The 18,719-nt window shown below is 38.3% G+C and overlaps 1 protein-coding gene across 2 annotated transcripts in view; it reads right to left on the bottom strand.

Moving 5' to 3' along the window:
* Positions 1-14,113, bottom strand: part of SBNO1 (strawberry notch homolog 1) — a 24,284-nt gene extending 10,171 nt beyond the window's left edge. The window contains exons 1-16 of one of the 2 annotated variants that reach the window (XM_010720090.3): positions 13,959-14,113; positions 13,236-13,340; positions 12,192-12,501; positions 10,640-10,684; positions 10,175-10,275; positions 9,009-9,105; positions 7,733-7,893; positions 6,627-6,760; positions 6,390-6,480; positions 5,326-5,487; positions 4,697-4,832; positions 4,514-4,619; positions 3,156-3,309; positions 1,448-1,630; positions 1,148-1,245; positions 439-590 (exon numbers count right to left, since the gene is read on the bottom strand). In XM_010720090.3, coding sequence (XP_010718392.1) covers positions 439-590; positions 1,148-1,245; positions 1,448-1,630; positions 3,156-3,309; positions 4,514-4,619; positions 4,697-4,832; positions 5,326-5,487; positions 6,390-6,480; positions 6,627-6,760; positions 7,733-7,893; positions 9,009-9,105; positions 10,175-10,275; positions 10,640-10,684; positions 12,192-12,501; positions 13,236-13,340; positions 13,959-14,084 — 2,161 coding nt within the window. In that variant the 5' untranslated portion in view covers positions 14,085-14,113. The remainder of the gene's footprint in view (positions 1-438; positions 591-1,147; positions 1,246-1,447; positions 1,631-3,155; positions 3,310-4,513; positions 4,620-4,696; positions 4,833-5,325; positions 5,488-6,389; positions 6,481-6,626; positions 6,761-7,732; positions 7,894-9,008; positions 9,106-10,174; positions 10,276-10,639; positions 10,685-12,191; positions 12,502-13,235; positions 13,341-13,958) is intronic. The other variant, XM_003210897.4, reaches the window with a different exon arrangement.
* Positions 14,114-18,719: the final 4,606 nt, after the last annotated feature.

The raw sequence follows: 18,719 nt of genomic DNA, 5'->3' as shown, positions 1-18,719 counted from the left end.
CTACATACAAACTAGAAAAAAAATACTGAAACAGATCTATTTCTAGAAGCTGGAAGTTTTTCATAGGATTTCTCCCCCAATACTTTTATAATCAATAGGTTTTTTTTGGCAGAAGTATCACCAGAAAGGGTACCAGACTTTTTTTTAGCCACAAGAAAAAGCAAGCAATTATTTCTTGACTGCATCAAGTCACCTGATGCACAAGTTACCTTGGGATACAACTCCATACTAGATCAGCCCAGATTCTGAGCAAAGTGGTAACTAGAATTTACAGGCTGCATTGTTTCTTTAGTAGTTTTAAAACTATTGGTAACACACTCTTTCATGACAACTGCTACTGATACTTACATCCCCATGCTTTTTCCCTAAAGTACACTTCTCAGTAGCTCTAAAGCTGCTGTTTTCATTATGGTATTAGTGCAAGAAGAGAATTATTACCTTTCCGTTTCTTTATTTTGTTCTCCTTGCAAGGGCTGTCTCTGGGTGAATTGTTGTTGCTTTGAGCAGTCAAATCAATTCCCAACAAGCTAAAAAGCTTCTTCCTGTCAGGAGCTGGAAAGTGCTTTTCAATAAGAGACTGGAATACTCCCCTGTTTAAGGAAAAAAAATCTTCAGTCAGATTTGCGTTCATTTGAAGTAAAAACCTCTAAGTGACATTTCAGTAGCTTGTGGGACTTCTATGAACAATTATTCCTCGTGAATGCTATTACAGAAGCACCCCGTATAGTTATCACCCATATCATAATAATCGTCAGCCTCTAAAAAGTAGCGATATGAGACTTTAACCTGTTAAATTTCATTTTGGTATATAGCATTATTTCCACTGACATTTTCTTACTGCTTAAATAATGTGATCTGACACTTAAACTTAACATCTTCAGCAAGGTGGCCTCAGAGTTGGATTCTGCTCATCTGATAAAAGACTGTGTATAACCATAGCACATACTTTACGAGTCTACTCCCCCTCTCACTTGGAGTAGAACAGTTCCACATGAAGCACCATTTTACATAGTGCTGGCAGAATTAGGAACTAATGAACAGCTCGCTACAGCAATACTGTCAAGGTCTTGCATACATGCAACTTTTACTACACACTATGTTGTATTCTGTTTTTTTTTTTTTAAATGCAATTCTGACCAAATCTTACTTTGCAGTAGAAACAAAGTCATTCAGTTCACCACCACCTTCTTCCAAAGCTTCTAATGTCCTTGCTTCTCCTGTCGACTGCAGGCCGATAACAACACACTAAAGGACAAACGAATAGAAGGTGTTGTTAGCAAGATGACTAAGCTGACTTTTGCCCCACCTTCTGCTCATTGAACAGCTTCTATAGCAGAATGCACAAAAGCACGCAGCTATCACTTATCTGGAAATACTTCTTCTAAACAAGAAAATCAGAGCTATACGTTCTACAAAAATATTTAAAGGTAAGCTTTCATCAACTTACTTTCCCATTCTTGATTTCTTCCCGAGCAAGCTGCACCACCCTCTTCACCTTAGATGCTATGCAAAGGTACTTGAAAAACCTCTGATGAGCAGACCAAAACTGACCCCACATGGATTTCTTCATTCGCTGTTCTGCGTCAATCAGATCCGCTGCTTGTTGGAACCTCTCTCTAGCACTGACCCACTGAAGAAGAGAGTGTTAATTGCTTTACACATCACATTTCAAGGCTACATTGTTATGTTCTTCGGTATCCAAATAAAGGCAAGCAAAGTTTAAAGTTACAATACTATGGGACTGCACATCAAGGAAACTCCTCATACATCAAACAAAACTCAGAAAGAAGAAAATAGTTATGGCTTTATAAATTCAAAACATAATTACTCTCATAATGAAAAGTGGGTATATTTATACTACTGCCAATGCAAATACATACCATTTTCTAATTATCTAGTTTCTACATTAATATATTCAGGCTAAGAAAGCAAAGAGAACTGTCTATAATTAAGTAGAAATGAGATCCAAAAGAAAACCACTGCACTTTCACTTCTGCAATGTCTTCTTATAACCTTTAAAACTTGCCTAAGACAAGAATGTTAAAGTAAGACTTCTTCATGCAAATAAGCAAGCTCTGGATATGAATCTAATGACTTTTGAACAACCCTCGTAAAGTAAAACGCTGTTTTGAAGTTCATGTCATACCTGTCAAAGATTAAAATTAATTACTGTAGCTATGCAACATGAATACTGAGTCATGCATAAGCACTTGTTCAGCAGGTAAAGACCCTGTTCATTTTAATCTGTGTCCAAGGGGTAATTAAGTTTTGTCAGGAAGTTCAGGCTTCATCTTAGGAAAAAGCTCTTCAGTATGATGGAAAAACAGTGGAACAAACACCAGGGAGACCATCACAGGCCTAAGCCTGTGTTCAAAGAACATTTTGACAATGTTCTCAGATACACAGCTTAACTCACAGGAAGTCCTGTGCAGAGTTAGGAACTGGACTTGACTATATCAAAAATGAGCACCTTCCTTATAAGGAAGGGCTGAGTAACCTGGGTCTGCTCAGCCTGGGGAAAAAGACCACTGAGGGAGGATCTGATAAACATTTATACATATCTAAAGGGACATGGGAGGCAAATCAATTGAGGCCAGGCTCTTCTTGGTGGTGTGCAGTGACAGGACAAGGAGCAATGGTCTAAAGCCTGAACCCAAAGTTTCATACAAACCGTGCAGAACTTCTTTACAGTAAGGGTGACAGAGCACTGGAACAGGCTGCCCAGGCAGATTGTCAAGTGTCCTTCTACAGAAATACTTAAGACCTGTCTGGACACCTACCTGTGTAACTATCATAGGGAACCTGCTTTAACAGGGGGGTTGGTCTGGATCTCCTGAGGTCCCTTCCAATCCCTGGGATTCTGTGATGCTCATGTATCCTTTACAACTCAGGATATTCCATTATACTAATTAATTTTCCCCCAGTACCGTAGTGATACTGTGGTGATACTGAAGATACACCCAGAACTACAGCTTTTATGACTCCAAACAAGAACTAGCAGCATCTATTAAAGTCTTAAATGGAGAAATCTTGACAGGCAGATGCCAGTCTTGTATTTCAACAGCACTATGTTTTATTTCAGGAGCATTAAGATTTAATTCAAGTAGCTTAAAACTTAGAAGTCAAAGCATGAAGCAAGTTTAAGTCATTCTTACCAGTTTCACAGATTTATTGTACATTTTAACGTATTCCTGTGAGAGCAGAACTTCATCAATTTTGAAGGTTACACCTGAAAAGCTCAACTGTCTTGCTATGTACATTCCTCTCAGTTTCATATCCATAGCAACTATCTCCATGGCACCAACACCTCTAAAATAAAAACAAATGAAGTCCGTATTAAAAGTCCACTTTCAAGAGCAATGATTGCTAAAAAACAAGAACACTCCAGTGCTTAAAAAATAAACAGCACACTTAGGGATGTGGAGGAATGTTTGCAAAAAGTCAATTGTTGTGTTTAACTAAACAGTACTAATTAGAGGGTCGTGAAATTTGTCCTCTGGATAAAATGAGATCCTTAACTCTTTAGTACCATATGTGCTTCAATAAGTATAAACATTCACTAGGAGATATCAAATACTAAATCATATGTGGATAATGAGGCTGGCCAAATATGCAACAAAATATTGTACTGCAGTTTTACACGCACCAGAGAGGATTTAAAATACATGCAAAGCCATGTTAAGTTACTGAGATTCATGCTGGTAGGAAAATAATTATGTTCTCCTTAACAGCAAAGCACCTTTAACAATATCACTTTGAGAACACAGAAGTCAACTGCAAAGCTCACCTATTCACAAGCTTGGACCTCCAATTTCTTTAATGCTCATTTAATACTTACTCTAATAAACATGGAGACTACATTTGCACAGTCTAGAAAAATCACATCACGTGGATGGTATGCAAGATGATGCACACAAAACCCTACTGTAACATTCCAAAGTGTTTGAAATCCTTGTCAAGGAGGCAGAAACAGGATATATTAAATGTTCACCTAACAAAGAATACAGCAGTGGCATTATTTCCCAACCTCTCTCACATTTATTTATTTATTAAGAAGTTGTGAAATATGTAGTACCTTTCAACAGCATACATAATTTCTCTGGTTTCTTATGCCAGAAAGCAAATGAACAAGACTAGTCCTTGCCTAAGCTGAGCACTTAAACATTGGAGGGCTTTTGCATACAGTGAGACTCTGATTATACTGCACACGCTCAGTACACACTGAGTTTTAATAATCAGTAGCAAAACATTCTCTCTTCCACTCCAACCACATTTTTACGTGTACTTTCTTAGCCAGTTTCTGAAGTCTTAAAGTTTTCAGCAAGTGAGGGGAAACGTCCATCTTTCACCACATCAGTCGCATTTTTGCTGGATTTAGAATCCAGAGGCAGAAAGACCTTAGTGTGTGTGACAGGATGAGTTTGTAGAGGATTACATGAGGGACAACAAAAGAACTGGAAAGCACACTCAATGACAAACAAGATATTCTTGCTATAGCTCTTCAAAATATTACCTTCTTTCAACAGCTTGAATGAAATCACTGAATTCCCTAAAAGGAGTCCCTTCACCCCATATTCCAAGACGGTTCATATACGCCATATTTCTTGGCTCAGATGCACCTAGGAGAACAACATAAGTTGTAACAGCACCTGTGAAAGCATACAGAGATATTTAATACAGACCAGATAGTACATACCCGTGGCACTGGCATAAACAACCCGAGCTTTTGGAAGCTTATTTTGAAGTTCCAATACAGCTAGACCAGTTTTCGTTGGCTTTGATGAACCAACAGGACACAGATTCTTGGCTTTATGACACTCATCAAATACTATCTGAACCACGGTTAAGGAAAAGCTTTTTGTTTTGAATGAAGCATTAAAAGGAGATAGCAAGAAAAACCAAAAATTAGAGATAGGTTACAACAGTAAATTTTAAAGACATCAGTCACATTTTTCAATTAAAACTCAGGAAAAAACAACATTTCACTGGTATTTAATAAGACAATTACACACACTTTTCAGAACTGAATTCTTTAAAGTGTCAGCAACGCTCCTAGTAGGAACTGAATATCCTGGGGAGAGGAACAGTGTAAATTTAAGCACTGTTTCACTTATTCTGCAGAAAAAGCAGAAGTTAATCTCTGGTGTAACAGTTGCATCATAATAATATAATGGTAACAGATTTACCATGTGAGTCTACTGTCTAAGCACATAAATTCATTACTATCACAACAAGAGAGCAATACCTAGAAGCATCAGCAAATAAAAATACAGGACTGTCTTTAAAGATGTACACTAATAACAGTTAACTCCAAATAAAGGATACAACTCCATCAAAATCTTCACCACACCAGTGAAGAAGCTGCTTTAATCTGGTCTTGTATTTACCACCAGACTGACTTTCACCAATAAGAGAAGAGTACGTGGCAAAAATGACCCCCTTCTTCACACTTCCGTTATGCTTAGAAGAAATTTTCCCATACTTGAACTGCAACATAAATGGATTATTTAAGGAATTCCTTCTCAGAGCCATCTGACCTTATCACTAAGGCGTGCTGGTCTTAACATCTGTATACTCAGAACTCCTGGACCCCACCTCATGCTTAGGGCACATCTGCCTAAGGGAAATTTTGTTAAGAGGTTATACAGATTCTACTTAAACATGTGCTTGAGGACTAGATTGGAGGCCTCGAAGATCAACATCTGGGTTCTTCAACCAAATGGCTTCCTTAACTACAGTTAACTTTTGTTGTTGTTCAAAAGCATTCCTTATAGCTATTCAGTGTATTCATGGCCACTACTGTAAATGACAACTTCCAGAAGCTTTACTGCATTTTTAGAAACTAAGACTTCACAAAGCAGGAACATTAACTCAAAAGGAATTTTAAGTTCAGTGAACTCAAATAGTAATCACATTTCACATTTTATCTAAGCAGCTAATCCTAAGCAGACAGCATAGAAAATAACTTTATATTCTACTCCTGCTTTAATACATCACTGAGAAATTCTGTTATTCAGTCATCATACACAAAAAAAATGTACTACACATAAAATGCATGCTGGGGAGTAAAAAAAAAAAGGTACTGAAATCTAGAAGATTTAAGGATGATCTCAACTACTAGAAAATATTCTCCTACTAGTGTCAGCAGTGGTTTGAAGAACAGTGCTTAAAAGATATCACATGCTAAGACTTAATCCTACAAGGGGCCTATTTACATGATTAACTTGAAGTACTGTATGGATCTTCGTAAGAAGGTGGCCTGTCAAACAAGACCTAGGCAGTAATTTTATTAAAATTAGTACATTCTTGCAACAGTTAACACACACAACTTGTCACACAGGCGTACCTAAAGTTTTGCCTCAACTGTACATAGAAAAAAGTTTCCACACCTTGTTTAGTGAATGAACCAAAATGTTTTTTGCTCCAATATCTCTCAAATCTCTTTCAGCATCGTATTTCAGATCATTTGACACGCTAAACCTGAAAATATAAGAAAAGCATTTACTGTAAGTTACATTAGAAGTTCAAAGACCAGTTGGCAAACCGTTTCTCAGAAGACAGGTTACACTGAATTTAAGTACTACAGACACTATAGTGTCTGCTCTAAGAAATTCATATACGCTTACCAGACTGCTCTTTTTCTGCCTAACAAGTAATTTTCATAGATTATCCCAGCTATGGTCCTTCCTTTTCCTACACCAGCACCATCACCTATCAAGAATCCAGCTCTGTCTCCATTGGGAAGGAATGTTTCATGTTGCTGTAGGACAAAGAACAAGAACTTGTACTCATTCTCCAGAATACATCACTGTAAATTGTCATCAACAAACAAACCTAAGAAGCATCCTACTGGATGAAACCAGCAATCCATCCAGCCAAACAGACCCTGACAGCATGAAGAAACGTTTCTATTTCAGGAGTGTATATGAGCTTGGCTGCTTTATGTGGTCCTGATCCCCACCTCCTTCTCTCAGTGTCTGGGACTGTTGGATATGAATGTAGCAGCCACTAACAGATTTATCTTTATTATTTTAAAACTTTCCACAGCCTTTTGCAGCAACAAGACCAAGATGATCACTGGCCCTGTGTAAAGAAGCATTCTCTTGTCAGTCCCACCTAGCTCCCATTACTGTCACTTCTGTGAAATCCGAAGAACAATTCTATTGTCTTCTTGACTATGTAAACCTTGGCTGTATCCCCCTTTATTTTTCTCTTCACCAGTCTGAGAAATCTCAGGCAAAAAAAAGACTAAAAGGCAACTTATTCCTATGATCTTCCCATGTCTGCTAACTTTCACTTCCTTCCTGTGTAAGCAGCTCTCTGCATGTCAACATAATCACATGGGTCTACTGAGATTTTAATTTAGTAGTAAAATAATATCTAGTCATCTTCTCAATACCTTTCCCAATGATATCAAACATCACTGGCTTTCTTAATTAGGGCTGCTGTAGCCCATTAAGTTATTTCACAGTAATAAATAACTAAAATGTCTTCTTGTGAATTTTAAGACAGTTTGAGATCTGCTTTGTGAAAGTTGATTGGACGGTGTTTTCCTAGGTGTAGCACCTCACATTCATCTGCAGTGAAGCTCACCTGCCACCTCTTAATGCACCTTAAAGCTCTCAGCTTCTATTATCTTCTCACTATAAAACTGACAGAGCTACACTTGTCAGATAGTTATCTTCCTGAATTCCATGTTAGTTTTTAAGCTGTACCTATCTATCCAGCATACCTGGGCTGCATAAGTGATTGCTTCAAGCTGCAAAGCTGACAACCATCCATTATCAATGGTTTCTTCCGATATCGACGTCTGGTACCACACATCAGGAGGGGTTACACTGGACAACGAACTGGTTTCCACTACTGGGTCAGGATGACGCAGACCAATTTTTACTGGTTGGAAAGGTAATGGGAGGAAGGGAAAGATGGAAAGATAAGAACACAATAAACAGCTTTGTTGCTGCAACGCAGGTTATTATATTTTTAAAAATAAACTGCAGTTGCTCACTGCAAAGGTTGAACTTGGCAAACACATTTCATTGCTTACTCAAAATTGAGTTAAACTTCCACATGCAAAGCAATACATAAATCTGAGTATATAACAACTGCAATTCTTAACTTTGTTTCTTTCCTCACCATCTTACCCTTCTTTAAAAAAAAAATTAGATAAAAGTTCATTTCATAAAAAATTAAAAACATATGTATTTGATATTTGAGAGAAAACTGCCCTGGACCTTGCCTCCCCCCCACCCCCAAAGAGGCAAACTCAAGATGCCAGAATCACAAAAGCAACATTCTTCTATTTATATAGTGCCGTTTGTAAGTAGTATGAAAGGAGAAAAAATTTAGAACAGACATAGTTTAATTGCTGGCAGATCTAATCTGTGACTAAAAGCATTTAACCATTTAACTACAAACCCCATGTAATGTTTTCCTTTTGCTTTGCTTTTACAGCACAAAGTAATTTAGGAAGTAAGATCACACCTTTTTGTCACTAATGACAATAAAGAGGAAAAAAGGAGGAAACTGCAATTAACAACTGTAAAAAAAAAATCTCTTTTTTAAAGAAAAATTCAATTCTGGAAAATAAGCAAGGAACAACTTAGGCAGAAAATGCTTAAGATAAGTTTCACTCCTAAAGACTCAAAATGAATTTTGAAGCATAGCAGTGAACACTTAATCCTTTTACAAGGTAATTTTCTCTGCTGAAGAAAGCTTAACACAGGTTAAAAACAAATCAAAACATTTTGGTTCAATTGCACTTCTGAAACAAGCACTTCTGAAAGAATTCTCTTCCTATTCAAAAACAATACAGTGTACTTTCAAAACTGAGTGCTATGTAAGAAAAAAGTGCCTACAGAAAAACACACCCTAGATTACAGTCCTTTTTTTACTCAATCCAGTTAAAATCCTATGGGAATTTTAGCATATGTTATTTACTCTGCCACAGTTACATTATAGCTATCAACAGTTCAGCTTTTTTGACACAGCCAAGACATAGGTCATACATTTTATTGGCATATACTCCGCATAAGTTTCTGCATGGCCCATTTCTTCCTCGTCTTCCTCCTCAGGTTCCTCCTCCTCTTTTACAGCTGGAACTTTCTAGAATAGAGAAATACCTGCATTAGAGTATTAATGTGATATTTAACTGCGTCCTGGAAATTGAACTGCAAAATGCAATCAAGTTGCACTTGAACGTCTTCCCATCATAAGTACTAGGTGAAGCAGTGAGCTGCCAGGCAAACTACAAAAGGAAATCTGCATTTCTTAGGCTCTAGCAAACCTAGACAATGTGAGGGAGCTTCCTCTCTTTTACAGAGAACAGTTGTTCTTACAACATGTTAAAGAAGTCAAACTTTGAGTACAGAACTGCCTTTAACAAAGAACAATTAGCTAATAGTCAAATCTAACTTTCCAGTACTCCCATAACATCACCCTACTTACAGATTTATTACACAATTTCACAACTCAAGGGAGCAGTTACAAGTTATCACAGTTAGATTCTACATTCCTTAAGTTTGAGTTCTGTTTTTAATGTCATCTTAATCTATGAAAATTCTGAAGTACACTCAACCACAATTCAAAGTCCTTCACAATTATTACTCTGATGTTTAATACTACAAAATTCACCTGAACGGCCTTCTGTAGGCCAGTCACTGTGAGCTGCTATCACAAACCAGCCTGATTCCAGTTACCAGTGAAGATGCTGAAACTCAAGAGTTCACAGCATCTGAATATTTTACCTACAACTTGTGAATGTTGAATGATATTCAGTTTACTATCCTAAATCAAACCACCCAAACAATCAGCCATGCTGGAGTCTTCTAGTTTCCCCATTGCTAGTTACACAAATGGGGATACTTTAAATCAAAATGTCTTAAAACAGAGCAACTCAGGTTATCAACTTTAACCAGAACACACTTTCTGCTCGTTAAAGCAGTTACTCGAAGCTATCATTTCATACACAAGTTGTCAGCTCTACGCAGCTGTTGGCTTTAGTCATCCAATCAAGTACTCATCTAGCAGAGGAACGAAGCTTTTAAGCAACAGATGCACTCAGTACTGTTCTACTGCACAAAAGGCACTTATGAGTAACCACCACAACTAGTCACACTTGGCTGTGGCCAATAAAATACACTCATTTGGTGAATTAACTATTTGTATTACTTACCATAGTAGGTGAAAAACTTCTCATTTTAACATCATTTATCCATATTCTTGCTACCTCTTTTGTAGAAGCCTCCTTCTTCACCGCACCATTGCTTAGGTCAGCTACCAAAAAAGAACAGAAACAGCTGCATTCGACCAGCATATCCTTCAAATGTTTTGAGTCAAACTGCACAACCTCCCCTCTCGCTCATTAAGAGAAGGATGCTACCGTCCAGTAGGACACAGATGCCTTAAAATACAGATAATGTTTTTGTCAGAACTAAAAATGCCCCTGAGCACACAAGGAGTTAAATCCTACTGCTACTTGAAGAAACTTCCCATGCAATACCACATCTGACAGGTGTGTATTAGTTTCAAAATAAAGATATCTTCATGAAAGGTATAATATTGAGAAGTACTCTAACTGTGAATCTTTGGAGTTCAACAACAAACCAGAAAGTCGATGTTTCAACAGAAATGAACTTACCTGGTCTGGTGGCATTTACCACCTGAGGGGGAACTACAATTATTTCTGAAAAAAAGAAAATCAACTTTGGTCTCAATTGTTCAGAGTTTACAAAATAAAGTCTCCGTCTTGAAGGATTCTGTTAACTTGCCTGTCCTCACCCACATTTGAGAGCAACCAGAAACAGGACTTAGTACTGAATTAAATTCATATAAGGATAGATGTAAAACATTTAAAGGTGCTGTCAAGCATCTATTAGGTTGATAAGTCAATGTATTTGTTTAGTGCAAATGATCCCAGAAAACAATTAAGACAACTGCACAAATAAAGTGTTTGCCTGAAAGAGGCTGCATAATTTGTTTGTTTTCAGTCCAAAACTTCAGTTACCTGAACTACACAGAGACTGCATTTCCTTCCACACAATTCTCTGCCACTGAATTTTCTAAAGGTATTTGTCTAGTTTTAATTGAATAAGCACAAGAAAGTATCTGAAACAACCACACAAACAGGATTAGAAATGCAGTTGTAAGTTGCATGTTTCCTTTCACTTAACAAAGAAACATACTGAACTATTTCCTACAGCTGTGCTGCTGCAACACCTACTGGGTCTTGATAATTACTTATTACTTAGATGCTGCTTGGAGCTTTCATTTAGCAGAAGACTACATCAGAAATCCTAAAAAGCATTTCTCCTTCTCCTATGAAAAAACATGTTACTTCCACCTCTGCCTATAAAAAAGGCAGTAAACCTTATTTCAGAGACAATGAGGATATAGTAAGAAGCCTGTGTACCTCAGAAAAAGCATCAAGAAATCTTCAAGCATATTCAAGTAGTCTGATCTCATCTCTTATTAAAATCAAAATAACTTGAAAAAAGTCAGTTTTATGCAAGTTTAACATCAAATTGCAATTTAAGAATACACATGCAGTTTTCTGTATTTAAGATGACCACGTATGCTATCCACATGTTAGAAACACACAAGAAAAGACTATCAAAAGTTATCAAATCAGTAACATCTTAAAGCATTGACATGAAAAGCAAGCAGCAAGTTTTCAGTACATCAAGCTTTTATACACAACAGGTTTGATGCTTCCCATGAAATATATAGTGATAAAGACTTTCCTTTCTTAGGAAATAGGTATCTTAGAGAAGCACTCTGTAATAAGAATATCAGCACATACCATAAATCTCTTTCATAAGATGCAATATGTACTCTTTTGCCATAGTTCCACATCGAGCATTTAAAACAAGAACTCATGCAGGCTCGAGATAGCTAAATTATCAACTTCAGTGCAGTTCATGAATTAATTTTACCAATATGCCAGCTGCATTCTAAAATGTCATTTTCTTCATTCCTTATGGTAAACTACAGGCTTGATTTTTCAAATCCAGATCTTCTGTTACTTTCACCCTGAATTCTATCAATTGTAGGGTTAGAATAGCATTTACAAGCTTTCCTGGACATTTCATTTTACTCTGATACTCTAAACATGAATGAAAATAGAAGGTGTGCAAGTATCTTCATATTTCACCATTTATCTGAAATTGTTACAAAAAAAAAAAACCACTCACTTGCTGCTGTTGCTACTGGTTGGGCAATATTAGGAGGTGGCTTCAATTTCATCAGTTCATTAAGACTGTTATTCTTCAGCAAATCTTTCAGCTGAATCTGGTCCTTTGAAGGTGCAGTGGTCAAGGCATTCCGTACTGCTGGTGCTGCAACCGAGGGTCGAGTAGTTGTGCTGGTCTGAATGATTTTTGCTACAGTAATAGTCTGCCTCGTAGTTGTAACTGGTGTTGTTTTTGTCATCACTATTGTAGTCCCCAATGTTGGAAGCTGATTTATTTGATTCAGCACAAAGGTTGTGGTGGATGGTGGTTGCTACCAACAGAGAACCAAGGAAATTTTAGATGACCATGAAAAAAAACAAAAAACAAAAACCACTGCAAGCTTTCAACTAGAGCCCAGGAGACATCAGTGCTGTGAGAACTCTTTGTAAGAACTGCTCTGTGGTACAGCCTGAGCAAAGTGTCTTTAAGTACAGCATTGTATTGATAAGCGTTCAAGACTCAATGCATTTTTTCAAATTAAAGGAAAGCAAAGAAAATGCAGAATTAATCATCTAGGCAGAAAAAATTACTACTACAGGAACAGAAACTCTGAAGAGAACGTACACCATATAAACCAGCTCTGCAACTGTTGGAGTGAATAGCTTGAATCACTTTTAACATTTGTGCAGCCTTTCAGGCACACTGAACTACATCCACCTCACCACAGATCTGCCCTTTATATTCTCAGTTCAGCTGCAACCACCACAACTGTGGTGCTGAGAATTACCTGCAGTTATAAAAGGCAATACATAGTTCAGGGATCAAGTTTACACAGCCTCCATACTCCCAGAATACACATGCAGGGGAAGCAAAAGGCACAATGGACACCCCAGAATGTTTTTTTGGTATGCTGCTTGTCCTCCCTGGACAGAAATAAAGTTAGCAACTCACAGGTATTTTAGCTTTCAGTCTCAACACACAGTACTGAGATAATGGCATTTTTATCACCCTGCCTCCTTTGTTGCACTTCATGAGGTTATATATACATATATTCAATGTTCTTACCCGAACATTTAATAAGGCTGGAGTTGATACAGTCTCTGGTTCTTGTTTCACAGCAGCTGGAGCCTCTGTTTCCAACCCTAGATCTAATGCACTAAGTGGCACTGACTGCAGAGGAATAAGAGGAAGCATCAGTAGGCACTTCTATCAGCAAATGTCTATTATGAAAACTTCAGCCTTAATATCTACCCAAAACAAGTTAATGAGCACAGTTAAGGAATTCCCCATTAACAAGAGCTGCACTGAAAATAAAGATTAGAGCAGTTGATTCCCCTACAAAGTGTTGAACACCATGTTAGTTAATTACAAAGAAAATGTAATTAGTTTTGTGATGTCACTGTTTGACAGTGCTGCTCCCAGAACACATCTAAAACATGTTCTCACAGATTTAATGCTGTCCCGAGGTTTAAATCCCATGCTGAACTCTTACACATTTAGTAGGAAGCAGCAAGACTCAATCAACACAAAGAGCTCTCTAAGAATGCATGACAGCATACCCCCGTTCAGTGTAGTAAAACCAGATAAGATGAAAATATTACACTGACAGAAATAGTCCATTTCAGATTGCTTTACACTAAAGTTTTTAATGAGTTAACAAGTCATTTTCTAACCCCAGCACTGCCAAGCAACAACATTTATAGAAATCCCACACCCTTGCTACGGTTCCCCCCTACATGAAGTGCAAACTCTTCTGTCCTCTACCAAACAACTGGGTTTTGTTATAACCTGCTGAACAGCTGGAGTCGGAGTTGCAAGAACCACATCCGGAGAGTCAATATCAAACAGATCATTGGGACTGATTCCACTCTCACTCAAAGCAGCAAGCAACAGATCTTGTCCTGGCTCCACCATCTCTAAAAAATTAAGATCACAGATACAAGTTACATTTAATTTTGATTTATTGTGTGCATGCACACATTTTATGTTACTTCTCCTGGATTCTATGAGCACAGTGACCTGCATACACAGTTTCATTTTCTGTATTTGCTCATTTATATATTTTTTGAAATCTTTTCAATGTGTCAGTCAAATTCAGAGATAGGAAAAAATGAATTGTTTGCTACACAAAATGCTATCAGACCCATAAACTTACAGAAAAAAAGATGGCCTTCCGAGGCTTTATCATACTTGATTTTCAAGCATCACAAGAAATATCAAGCAGCAGAAGTGGCAAGACTATTATGCTAATACATGTCTGTCAGTGAAGCATACTGCACAAGGGAAGCACAATTAAAATTCATTTAGTTTATCTTGTAACAACAACTTAGCAATAAAAAGCTTGTAAGGAAAGCATTTGTTTCTTGCGTGCCATTTCATTAGGTAGTAATTCATTCATGGGAGAAATTTTGTTTTGGAAGGATCAAATGTTCCAACATTATTACAGCTTGTCAACTACACATTAAATAGGACACCCGCATCAGGTCACAAGCTCCTTTACGTGTAGGACAAGCAAAATTAATTTCAAAAGCCTACTCTAGGCAGTATAAAAACCTTACATAAAAAGCCAAATATAGTTTTAAGACAGATGTATTTCTGCTCTTCTAAACGCTCTCCCCAGGGCATTTTGCCCTAGTAGTAAGAGAACCATACATTCTGAAGCACAACTCAAGCTGGAATTCATTTCACTTAGCTTTCCACGCCCTCACTACCACCCATTGTAACAAAGCTGATATTCCACAGCAGGTAAGAGCACAACATTTGTCATTTTAGACACACATTCACAGACTGAAAGAGCACTCAGTTGCATATCCTTCTCTGAGGCATGCAGCTCAGCCCCGTCCATCTGGCTGCTCACACACGTTACCTTGCACATTTGGCAGAACAGGTAATTCTTGTAGTAAATAAAACCTCAGGCAATTGATTCTCATTCTCCCTAGTTTTAGTAACAGCAGGGAAAGACCCCCTTCTGGTGGAGGAATACTCACACGGCAGCAGCACAACTGAAGAGTGGAGGTGAGGTATGGGGAAAAGGAAAGATGCATTTCCACACATCAAAGCCTGTACTGCCCAGAGAAATCCCAAAGCAACAAACGATGACTGGCAGAACTGCCACTGACCCAGCACAATCCCAAAGGCCATTCAGTAAGTCAGAACTAGACTTTGTTGGGTCTTTTTTTCCCTTTAAGGCACTTGAGATGATCATTAGATCAGCAAAATCCCCAAGTTTGAAGTTTACTGGTCCAGAAGATAAGACATCTAGCAGAAAATTTCCACGTCAGCTCCTTCAGAGGACATCCCCTCCCACCAGTCCATCTCCTACAGCCTTCAGTGGCTCAATAAGAGTGAGTAAACCCAGCTGCTAACTTTACCTTTCAGAAGGATTAAGCCTCATCTCAAGAAAGGGACCTATATATATATATATATTATACACACACACAAACACACACTTAAAAAGGGGATGATAAATTCTTTATTTCCAGACTCAAACACTGATAGCAACCATCTCACCTAGTTCAGAAGCTTACACCAGTTACTCCCTCAAACTGAAGATTCTGATACACTTTTCAAGCACAACATCACAGTATTAATTTGGGAGAGAGCTGACACTTCTGTATGGCACCAGCATCTTTGCTCAACGCTGTCAGAAAAACCAACTAAACATACAAATGAAAAAACACTGCCAGCTGCATAATTATTGAGTCTGCATGTAGCTCTGCTCAAGCTATCTCTGAAGGAGGTACGGCTGGGACTTGGCTGAGGGATAAATACCTCCCTCCATACAGAACACAGACGTGGGAAATCACAAACTAGAGGCTGTTTACTTAAAGAAAAAGACAAAGGAACACAACTTCTAGTCTGCTCTTGCAACACAAGGGCTTGCTGTGAGTCCCAATTTCATAGCAAAACCAGCACCAGGAAAAAAGCCATAAATACATCTTCCCCAACTGTCCTAAAACGGTGCCACAACCTATCAAGTCCATTTGAAGTCAAGCTGAACATTACCTCAATCACATTTCATGTTTAAATCTTTAAAAAAAAAAAAAAGGCTACAATACTGCAAACAAATGAGTTCCAAAAATCACTCACTGAAGCAAGCAATCCAAGTACTGCTTCTAAACTTATGCTAAATGAGCAGCAATAAAAGCTGGGATAGTAACTCCTGGAATTCCAAAGTATATCTGATTAGTTTAGAGACATCACTCCCCTACCACAGCCACCTTCACATAAGAAATCCCCAGATACATTTCCACCATCCTAACCTCCCTTCTAACAGCCTTAAAAATTGGCTTTCACTGGACTGTTAGCAACCATTAGGAGAAACAACAGCAATTGTTTGCTCATCTGTCAGACAGCCCAGACAATGAAAGTTGGACAAACTAGTTTCATTTATTTTGTTTCTGTATGCCATGAACAAAGTGACATTGTTTCAAACTAGAACAAAAGGAATTCTGAACTTCTAGAATTTTTACATTAAAAGCACTGAATTCTTGGCACCCGTTTTAGATTTGGTGAAAGTTCTGCGTGCCACCACACCGCCACTCCTTCCCCTCCTTTCTTCCATAGACCTTTAGGTCAGTACAGACACGATGAAGTTACAGGAGAAGCAGTATCTCGATAGTTTATTTTCTGTGACACGCACTAATGGAGCCCGAACCGTTATCAAGCTGAAACAGCCCCATAATCTTGCAAGGTAGGAGGCTTCTCAGTTAACATAAGTGAAAACAACTTTATCAAGCTCCGCAGCTCAGCTTTGGCAATACTATATAAAGGACCTGTTTGCCACATTTTAAAAAACCCCAGAAGAAAATATTTATAAAAAAAAGTTGTGAATATTACAAGCTGTTCCTTGAACGTTTCACCAGTCAAAGAACTGCTCTGAGCAAGCAGGAGCTCACAGGCAAGGCTGGCTATGTTTCCTCAGGCTGCCCGGTGTCACAGAGCAAGAATCAACCTGTTTGATAAACCAAAGAACATGTATTTGTAACGTTTGGACAGCAGTTATCCCAGCTTTTTTCTTCGCGTTAAAAGAAAATACTGCTGCCTTTTCAAGGAGGGCTATCAGAATAAACCTGATTGGTAAGGTCCTACACAGCTGAAGAACACTGCCTGAAACTCTGATAAAAATGACAGTTTCATTACCACTGTGTATTATGTAAATAACTTCTGATTTAAAGAAACAAAACCAGAATGCCACGCTTAATATTATGACACGTATCCATGCCAACCTGGCTCTCCCCCTCCCTCCATTTTAGCTTTGGGAGAAAGAAGGAAAACAAAAGACATTCTGCAGCTCATATCAAACAACTTGTTTCCACTTCCTCCAAGAAAAAAAAAATATATCAGAATCTCAAGCTATGAAAATATTTTCAAGTCCTCAGTCTGCCATTTGTACTTCACAACACTGTGCAGCTAAAGAACCTACCTATAAATCTTAAGGAACTACAGTGCCACAACTTTCCCTTTGTGCACATCACCAGCACCACAGCATGGCCACCCCAAACCCTTCAGACAAGCACTTTACTGGGACACTGACATTGTTAAATCAACTCTTGTTCTCTTTTTATTAGCTTTCTGAGGAACACAGGTCTCAGACTACTCTGGAAGCCATTTGAGATACCATGCAAATGCTGATGCAGTACTAAAACCAACAGAAGTCCCCTGGCTCTCTGGACTGCATGCTACTCGCACAAGTTCAGTGTTTAAGGACTGCAAGCTCCCAACCCCACAGAACAGAGTTTTCTGAATACCCAGAAAGGTTCTGCTGATCTCACAGCTTCTGGTCCCAGAGGTGATAACTGACAAGAGAAATTTAAGATATAAAAACCCAGAAGAGAAAATAACAGAATTGGAACACCAGAACCCTTTCTCATTCCTCACATGGAGTCAGTTGCAGGCATAGCCCAAGGCCCAGCCTTCCAAGCAGCCAGTTCTGATTCCCAAGAACCGGCTCAGCAGAAAGACAACCCTCCCCACGTTTTGTTTTTAAGCTTGCATTAATGTATTGCATTATAATATTGCATTAATGTAAGGTGCCAGTAAGGAACAATCAGAAAAATAAGCTGAATATGATCCTGTTTGTGAAATTTCTACCATAGTAAATTCTTTGCTTTACAACTTGAGCTCAAGGCTTACAATTTAGGGAAAAAACAAGATTGTAAAACATTCACATATTTTTATCTGTCATTTTAATCCAGACAACTCAGGTATTTCAAAGTTTATCACCAAGTTAATTCTTAACTAGGGTGTTTTTTTTTCTTAAAAAAGTAGCACAGGCAGTTGAAATGATGTACTAGATTGTGTCAACTACTCTTTAAGCCTTCCAATTACGACGCTAAGTTTCAGCAGCTATCAAACACCAGGAGCAAGGCTACCAATATATAAACTGCAAGAGCTCTAATTCGCACCCCAAAAGCACAGAACGCCATCAGCCGAAACTAAGAACGAAATAAAAGAGAAACCAACGCGGCCCCTCTCCCCGCCTTCAGACCATCGGGGCGTTCTAACGCCGCGCACGGCTCACCCCGCCGAGCTCCGTGTGCGGCGGCT

Source organism: Meleagris gallopavo, chromosome 17 (genome assembly GCF_000146605.3).
Source record: "Meleagris gallopavo isolate NT-WF06-2002-E0010 breed Aviagen turkey brand Nicholas breeding stock chromosome 17, Turkey_5.1, whole genome shotgun sequence".
Classification (NCBI taxonomy): Eukaryota; Metazoa; Chordata; class Aves; order Galliformes; family Phasianidae; genus Meleagris; species Meleagris gallopavo.
This window is presented reverse-complemented; position numbering and strand designations above follow the sequence as displayed.